Consider the following 8,854-nt stretch of genomic DNA (forward strand, 5'->3'; position numbering starts at 1 on the left):
TTGAAGGACTTAGTGAAGATGGCAGCGCCGTCCGGCCAGACATGTGAGGCTCTGGAGCGGTCTCTCCGCCAGCGGGTCCCCCCCCTGCTCACCGACCTCTACCAGTTCACCATGGCGTACGCGTACTGGCGAGCAGAGAGGCACGGAGAGCCGGCCGTGTTCGAACTCTTCTTCCGAGACAACCCCTTCGACGGCGGCTTCTCGCTGTTCTCCGGACTGCACGACTGCCTCCTGTTCTTGCGGGGTTTTCGATTCACAGATGAAGGTGAGATTCACGTGAATTCTTTTATTCATGTATTTGAAAAATCCTCAGATTCATACAATCAGGTTTATGTTTGATTGTAGTCGGGTTAAAGTAGGCTTGTTTCTTTTGGAATGGTGTCCCGGTTTTAACTTTGATTGCGCAACAGGGCACCTTCACCACGACCCTTGGGGGTTATGAATGTCAGTGCGATTAAATGTACCACGTGAACTTTGTAACTACTCCAGTGACCTTAAACCGACACCGGTGACCTCGTCACAGGGTTGTCAGTTTACATGACAGGGGGACAGGGCAGGGAAAACTCAGGCATGGCTACTGTAGTACACACACTTACCAAACACAGTGTCAAAAATAGTGTTGGCAAATGTCTGCGAATTGCTACTTCACCATGAGTGGGAATGGGTTAACTCAATAGTCCCTTCCCCCACGTGGACTTGAGCCACATTAGCTGAATTAGATTCATGAGGTTTGTGTTTGTGAATGGCTACCTTGTTCAGAAAATTACAGCTTTTCTGGTGCCGTTTAGCCTACTTATACAAACACCTCACTGCATACGTTACTGTATGCTCTCTACAAGCATGACTGTTCCACTTGTCTGTTTATTCAGTCTAGTGTCATTTGTGGATACACTTCTGTGCATCTCTTTCCTGTGTGTCCATCATGTGACACTTGACCTTTCAGATGTGACGTACCTGCGTTCAGTCCTGCCCCCCGCTACTGACCCCGCCTTCTTCCAGTACCTGCGAGGGTTGGACTGCTCTGGCGTCACACTGCGCTCTGTTCCGGAAGGAACCGTGGTCTTTGCTAGGGTGAGTCACTGTCGCTGTAACCAAGATAAATTGGGGAAACTTAGAGTGGGGCGAGGGGGGTTGGACTTGGACGCAATACTGGGTAACGAGCGACACAGTGACACCTGTTAACTGTTGACTCCGGATGCGCAGTTGCGCTTTGCTCTACCAGCTGGCCTCAATGGAATTGTAACCGAGTTTAATAGGCTCTGTGCACCAGCTCCACTACTTCCTGAAAGTCACTTGGCATCTTTATTTCCTGTCCTATATGATTGGATTAAGTGATTAATCAGGTGTGCGGAAGACCCAGCGCACAGCTGATTAATCACTTAATAATCAATCATATTGGACAGGAAATAAAGAAGCCAAGTGACTTTCAGGAAGTAGTGAAGCTGGTGCACAGAGCCTATTGGTTAAACTCACTCCTTAGCATGAATATTGCCCTCCCGCACCATCAAGTTGCTAGCTCTTTGGTGGTGTAGCTGGCTAAAGTGTATATTTGAGGTGGTCGTGTGTTTCTAACTCACAGGATCCAAGATGAAACGTGTGGAAGCAAATCTTCCACAGTGACACCTGTTAAATCACCGTCGGGGATCACAGTTAAGGGTCAGAGTTCAGAGGTCAGGGTTGTTCAGGCTATGTTTATCTCTGCAGGTGCCTCTGATGGAGGTGTGTGGACCACTGGCGGTGGTGCAGCTGCTGGAAACCAGCCTGCTGTGTCTGGTCAACTATGCCAGGTATGAGGGGGGCTTCCCTGTACCCCTCCCAGGCCCCCTTCGGTTAGCCTGGGCCATGGTTTCAACTATACTACGTTCTTAAAGTCGCACTGAAACAGACGTTTGAGATCATCTAACTTCCGTAGTTTGACGTATTTCCGACGCAAACAAGCTATGAGGGTGGGACATATGTTTAGAGGAATTTGATTGGAACATTGACAAGTGGACGGGTTTTAAGAACTTTAGACAGATTCGATAGAAGGATAGCGTTGATTGACGGGTGGATGTCGTGAGATTATTGGCCTAAAATCTAAGGTACCTGTTGTCGTCATTGCACGTGACCTACCGTTTTCCAGGAAGTAAGAAATTATATACTTTGATATAAGATTACAACAAAAGTAGAATTTTGTAATTTTTTGGGCATACTTCGTTGAATAGGTGAACACTATGACTAATTATGTGAACCAAAATGGGACAGAATGCTTTTTTCATTTCAGTGCGACTTTAAGAGGAGATTTACTTGTTATTACTTTAAAACCACCCCAAGAATGACAGACAGTAGTGTTTAATTAAAGTTATATTTTAATATTGTTACCTTAAATTATGAGTATATTGGAAAAGATTAATTAGACCTACATTTCCATAGATGTACAAAATACAACAATCTATTTTAAAGAGAATACAATAAACCAACGTACATAGGTCCTATGTGGCCTAATGTAACCTTACTTAAGCTACTTAACAGAATCAAGGATAAACGGATAATATAACTAATTAATAACACATAAACAAACTGAGATCTCAGGTCCCTACTGTATACAGGCTCACAAAAAATAAATAAAATGTAGGCCAGAGGAAAGGAAATTATTTCAAGTCCAGTGTCCTACGAGTGCACTCACTCTCCTACCACGGTACCACAAACACAAAACCAACACACACACCTGCCTAGCGAGCTTGTGAAGTGCAGGAGCCCCGGCCAGACCCAGAGCATCTGTGTTCCTCCTAGCCTGGTGTGCAGTAATGCAGCGCGTTTCCGTCTGGCCGCCGGGCCCCGGAGGAAGCTGCTGGAGATGGGCCTGAGGAGGGCCCAGGGGCCCGACGGGGGCCTCACCGCCTCACGCTACACACACATCGGAGGTGAGGAACCCCCCCCCACTCACACACACACACATCGGAGGTGAGGAACAGTTTCATCACACAAATCCCCCCCCCCTCACACACACACACACATACACACACACACACACATCGGAGGTGAGGAACAGTTTCATCACACAACCCCCCCCCCCCCCCCCCCCCACACACACACACACACACATCGGAGGTGAGGAACAGTTTCATCACACAAATCCGCCCCCACCCCCCACACACACACACAGACAATCACACACAACACATACATTCATAACCAAGGACTATCTCTCTCTCCCAGGTTTTAATCTGACTAGTAACGTCCAGGCTGGCTTCCTGTTTGGAATCCCTGTGGCAGGCACCATGGCACACTCCTACGTCACATCCTTCTCCTCCCTGGAGGAGGTGTGGCCTCAGGTGAGTCTCTTCCCCTTCCTAATTCCCTGACTGAAAGATGATGATGATGATGATGACTCCTGATTCTACTGTCCAATCAGACGCTGGTGGCAGTTAATGGGGATCCGGACCCCATCGACCTCATCTCTCTGACCAAGGGTTGGCTGGGCCGGGTCTGTGAGCTTCTGGGGGCGGAGACCGGGAAGATCAGGGAGGGCGAGCTGGCCGCCTTCCTGTCCTACGCCATCGCCTACCCACACAACTTCCTGCCTGTCATTGATAGCTACAGTGTCAGCTGGTAAGCCCACCCCTGTATTTTTTTATCAGACTATCGTCGCTCCTGTTACACCCTCCATGTGTCTAGCGGTGTGACGCTAACGCTTATCTGACGCTAACGCTAATCTGACGCTAACGCTAATCTGTCGTCTTTGCAGCAGCGGTCTTCTGAACTTCTGTGCTGTGGCCCTGGCTCTGTGTGAGCTGGGCTACCAGCCCCTGGGCGCGCGACTGGACAGCGGCGACCTCTGCAGGCAGTCGGTGGAAGTGCGGCGCGTCTTCAGACTCTGCAGCGAGCAGTGAGTAAGGGGCCGGACTTGTGCGCGCGTTCCACTCGTTTGACTCGCTCTGACCTCGGAGGTTCTCGCTGCAGAGGAACACCTCCGATCTCCCGGTTCTTTCCCGGTTCTTTCCTCCGTCTCTCCAGGTTCTCCGTCCCTGCCTTCCAGTCCCTCATCATCGTGGGCACCAATAACATCTCTGAGCAGAGCATCACCGAGTTCAGCACGAAGGTACGAGGTCTTCAGACGCTGCCGTATTAGAATACCATGGCTTGTTGTCCCTCCTCTTACCAACCTTCTCTGTCTCTCTCTCTCTCTCTCTCTCTCTCTCTCTCTCTCTCTCTCTCTCCCTCTCTCTCTCTCTCTCTCTCTCCCCCTGGTCTGTCCATCCCTGTGTGTCTCAGGAGAACGAGATAGACGTGGTCGGTGTTGGGACACATCTGGTCACCTGCACGAGACAACCTTCACTGGGTTGCGTGTACAAGGTAATGGACACGACGTCGCACACAGATGCACACAGACGCGCTCCAAATATTGTCCAGCTGTTTTCACCGTCTTCTCTGTTTACATCTTGTCTCTGGCTTCCTTCTCTCTCTCTCTCTCTCTCTCTCTCTCTCTCTCTCTCTCTCTCTCTCTCTCAGCTGGTGGAGGTGAGAGGGAGCCCCAGGATGAAGTTTAGTGAGGACCCAGAGAAGAGCACTGTCCCTGGGAGGAAGGCCGTCTACAGGCTGCTCGACACGGACGGTGGGGCGCCCGCCTCTCTCTCTCTCTCTCTCTCTCTCTCTCCTTCTCTCTCTCCCTCTCTCTCTCTCTCTCTCTCTCTCTCTCTCCTTCTCCCTCTCTCTCCCTCTCTCTCTCTCTCTCTCTCTCTCCTTCTCCCTCTCTCTCTCTCTCACTCCTTCTCCCTCTCTCTCTCTCTCCTTCTCACTCTCTCTTTCTCTCTCTCTCTCCTTCTCACTCTCTCTCTCTCCTTCTCCCTCTCTCTCTCTCTCCTTCTCCCTCTCCCTCTCCCTCCCTCTCTCTCTCTCTCTCTCTCTCTCTCTCTCCTTCTCTCTCTCTCTCTCCTTCTCCCTCTCTCTCTCCTTCTCCCTCTCCCTCTCTCTCTCTCCCTCCTTCTCCCTCTCCCTCCCTCTCTCTCTCTCCCTCTCCCTCCCCCTCTCTCTCCCCCTCTCCCTCTCTCTCCCCCTCTCTCTCCCCCTCTCCCTCTCTCTCCCCCTCTCTCTCCCCCTCTCCCTCTCTCTCCCTCTCCCTCCCTCTCTCTCTCTCTCTCTCTCTCTCTCTCTCTCTGTCCCCATCCCCCCATCTGTAGCTCATGTCTTGTCGTTCCTCCTCCTCCTCCTCCACAGGTCACCCGTATTTAGATCTGTTGTGCCTGGCTGAGGAGCCCGCCCCTAAAGTGGGCGTGGCCGTGAGGTGTCACCCTCTGGGGCGTGACCAGACTTGTCAGTCTGTCACAGCAGCTGAGGTCACATGTCTGCGCCAAGATGTCTTCACTAAAGGGCAGGTAGGTGTGGGCACGCATGCACACACACACACACACACACACACACACACACACACACACCGGCATGAAGATCAACCTAGGTCTTTACTGTGACTCAGGAAGTCAGGTTCTGTGGGGTGATGTTGTCTGTTTTGAAGAGGGTTGTTTTGTCGTCCAGATCACACACCCCCTATGCAGCGCTGCAGAGACCAGAGAGAAGGTCCAGATCTCCATCCAGACCCTGCACCCCCGCCACAAGAGGTTGCAGGAGCCAGACTCTTATACTGTGAGTTGAGTTCTACACACACACACACACATTTGTGCATGTGCGTACCCACGCTGAGACACAGTCCCTCACCCTCTCCTTTTCTCTCCACCAGGTGGCAGTGTCCGAGAAACTCCATAACCTGATCGCAGAGATCCGAAAAGGCAGCAGCAACGATAGCAACTTTCTACTGGCCAATTGAGACACACCCGAGAGGGGGAGGGGTCCTAATACTCCACTGAGGCTCCTTCTCCTATTTCCTTAATCCTCACTCATCATCATTGTCTGCTCTGATGAACTCTGAAGTGAAGTACCCCTCTCTCTGAGGGCATAGGAGATACAGTGAAGCCATAACCTCAGGGTGAATGCTATGGTACTTATCACTGACACGACGGCTGGCACATAGACCCAGTCAAAATCTTACCCAAAGGCATTATGGGATGGTTTCAGGATTTTTTGCAGGCTGTTGACTGACAGCGGCACAGCAGGAAGAGTAGAACCAAAATACTTCTATTGGCAGAACACCCAAGTCCTACAGAGTGGTAGCCTACTGTGTATTAAAAATGGACATTTAATAAGCTAGCTGTATACTGCCTACACTGAGGACGTCTGTCAGTGTTACGCTTGAAGTGGCCTTTACCATTCTGGATTATTGAAGAAGGGTAAACACTCAAGCTATTTTTTTTTGCTGATATAGACTTTAGAAAATTGTCAATTTTTTCTGTTATTCTCACTCTCTCTCGCTCTCACTCTCTCTCATTTTGTACGACAGTTTTCTCGTTGTGTTTATGCAAGCTATGCGTATTTTACCCATTTGTGTATGAACATACAGTGCAGTGTGCCAAACTGAACGCCTGCTCAATGACCAGTGTTTATACTTTAACAGTACGAGGATAAACTAACCATATAGAAGCCTTGTTTTATATCTGGTCAAATGTGAGTGTGTAGTGTCATTATCCCTCCGTAGAATCCATGCGTAGCGAAGCCCATACGAGTCTGTAGCCAGTTTCTTTAGTCCAGCACGGCCGCTCTGACGCTCAGATGATGCTCATGGATTACAGTGTGTTACTGCTTTTATACAACAGGATTGCATTGTCGCTAAAAAAAAAAAATCCTGCAAAACAATAGTTTAACTATTAAATTTGACTCAAATGTGCTGCGTTCAGCCTTCAATGTTTATCGTTGCTAAGCAACCTCATACCAGATATGTTTAGCACAGGTGCAACAAGCGAGCCTTAGCAGTTAACTAACACTATTTTAGGAAATAATGTTACATTAACATTATTCCGTTCTTGTGTTTCTCTCAATTATGAATATGAAAACAAAACTATGACCAACCTGCACATCATACCTCATACCTCATACATCATACCAGCGTCTGGCGCTCCGCATCACCTCCTGTCCCCCCCTGAGGCCCTCGACTACATCCTGACGTGACCTGGTCCTCTGGGGACTCTGGGGACGTTTGCTGTCCCAATCCAGCGGCTCCAGAACAACCTAGAAGAGGGAGGGGGTGGAGCAAGACGGGACGGAGAGAAAGAGAAGCTGATAGAAAGAGTGTGTGTGTGGGGGGGGTCATGAGGGGGGGTCATGAGACTTTGCACACATATGTCTCTCCTCACAATGAACAAATTTGCCTCAATAACCTATAACTTCCAGTTATGTAAATTTTCTTCTATTTTGCATTTTTGAAAAACGCTTAAAATCTATCTCCTAGAAAGTTTGACCGATTCACATCACGCTCGGTAGACAGAATCTAGGGACCAATATTTAAAGTTCCATCTCGGCACATTTTGAAATACGCAAGTAGGCAAGATGAAATAAATAAATGTCCAATATAATATCTAAATGATATGAATGTAAAACAGCTTGGGCTGTTCAGAGAGGTGGATGAGAGAAGTGTTTTTGATCAGTCTTGAGTCATCTATCATTTAACAGCAATCTCCTGAACAACTAAAAAATTATATTCACAAAGACATATATATTAAAACAACCATATGCAAGTTTGGCAAGTGTGTAGCAGCCATACTGTACGTTGCTCGTCATACATATCTTGTAACTGAAAGTAACATTACCAAAACGTTTCTCCCATTTACTCACTACACTTTTGGTAGCACTTATTTTTTATATAGCACTATGATTCGAAAAGATTGAGAATTATATTTTGCATTCTTAACCCAAGTGGAGATTTCCTTTTTCATGTCACTGTGTGAGCACCTTCCAGTTGCTATGTGCATTTAGCTCACGCACCTGATAAAAATATTTTTTTGGACTAGTTGAAAAGAGTTCAAACTAGTTTTCTACTTTTGAAAAAGCAATTATTGAAATATACAGTTGCAATTATCGCTACTTATTACAATGTTAAAACAGCTTGAAAGAAGTCAATGATGCAAGTTGACTAGTTGTAATTAAGTAATAGATATGTACAGTGAAGATTTACACTAGTAAGAATTGAAATGTAGATGTGCTCAATTAGAATTGCTACGAGTCAAAGCTACATTATGAATATGTTGTCTTGGAATACTATAGTCAAAAAGCAATTGTTGATATCTACAATTGCTATTACTGCTACTGATTAAATGTTAAAACGACTTGCCATACACACATATACAGTACAGGTACAGTATCTTACACTAACAAGCATTATTTTGAGTTGAAGGTTTGAAATAAATTCTGACAATGTACATTGTTCCATGTCTGTGTTTGATCTGTATTGATTTTCTCTCGGGGCTGTAGAATAGTCATCCAATGCATTTGAGGGAAAAACTAAAGAGATCTTGTTCAGATGGGGTCCCGGTCTGAGGTCAGTGTAGACTGTGGTCGGATGCTGTTATGTTCAATTGTAAGAGTGGAAATGCATTATGAAGTGTGACTGAGGCATTGTGGGTAACATGCTTGACTTCCCTTCTGGCCCCCTGTCTCCCCGGCCCCTGTAGACCCCTCTCCCAAACCCCCCTGTGGGAGGGGGCTCCTCAAGCTGTGATTGGCTGGTGTCTAGCCAGTGGCAGGAGCTGAGCAGACACACCCAGCTGACATATGGACGTGATTAGACATAGCAACACTGTGATGTCATCGGAGACAGCCCCCCTCCTACGCTCAAGTGGATAACGCAGACAATTGCATCATGGTGTCTGTCAACACACACACACACACACACACACACACACACACACTGTAGGCTACATGCAGACACAGACAAGTAGATGCACATATATCAGATGTCCAGGTTATGCCTAATACACGGAACCTAGCTATC

The 8,854-nt window shown here is 47.7% G+C and overlaps 1 protein-coding gene across 1 annotated transcript; it reads left to right on the plus strand.

Annotated features, from left to right (window-relative positions):
- Positions 1 to 6,849, plus strand: naprt (nicotinate phosphoribosyltransferase). The gene is made up of 13 exons (XM_084444137.1): positions 1 to 265; positions 944 to 1,071; positions 1,705 to 1,787; positions 2,773 to 2,903; positions 3,199 to 3,314; positions 3,395 to 3,591; positions 3,728 to 3,868; positions 3,997 to 4,081; positions 4,255 to 4,335; positions 4,492 to 4,594; positions 5,197 to 5,354; positions 5,512 to 5,619; positions 5,714 to 6,849. Exons 1-13 carry the CDS (start codon positions 19 to 21, stop codon positions 5,798 to 5,800), a joined length of 1,665 nt encoding a protein of 554 aa, XP_084300263.1. The 5' UTR covers positions 1 to 18; the 3' UTR covers positions 5,801 to 6,849.
- The last annotated feature ends 2,005 nt before the right edge of the window (positions 6,850 to 8,854 follow it).

Source organism: Borostomias antarcticus (genome assembly GCF_949987555.1).
Source record: "Borostomias antarcticus genome assembly, chromosome: 10".
NCBI classification, from domain to species: domain Eukaryota; kingdom Metazoa; phylum Chordata; class Actinopteri; order Stomiiformes; family Stomiidae; genus Borostomias; species Borostomias antarcticus.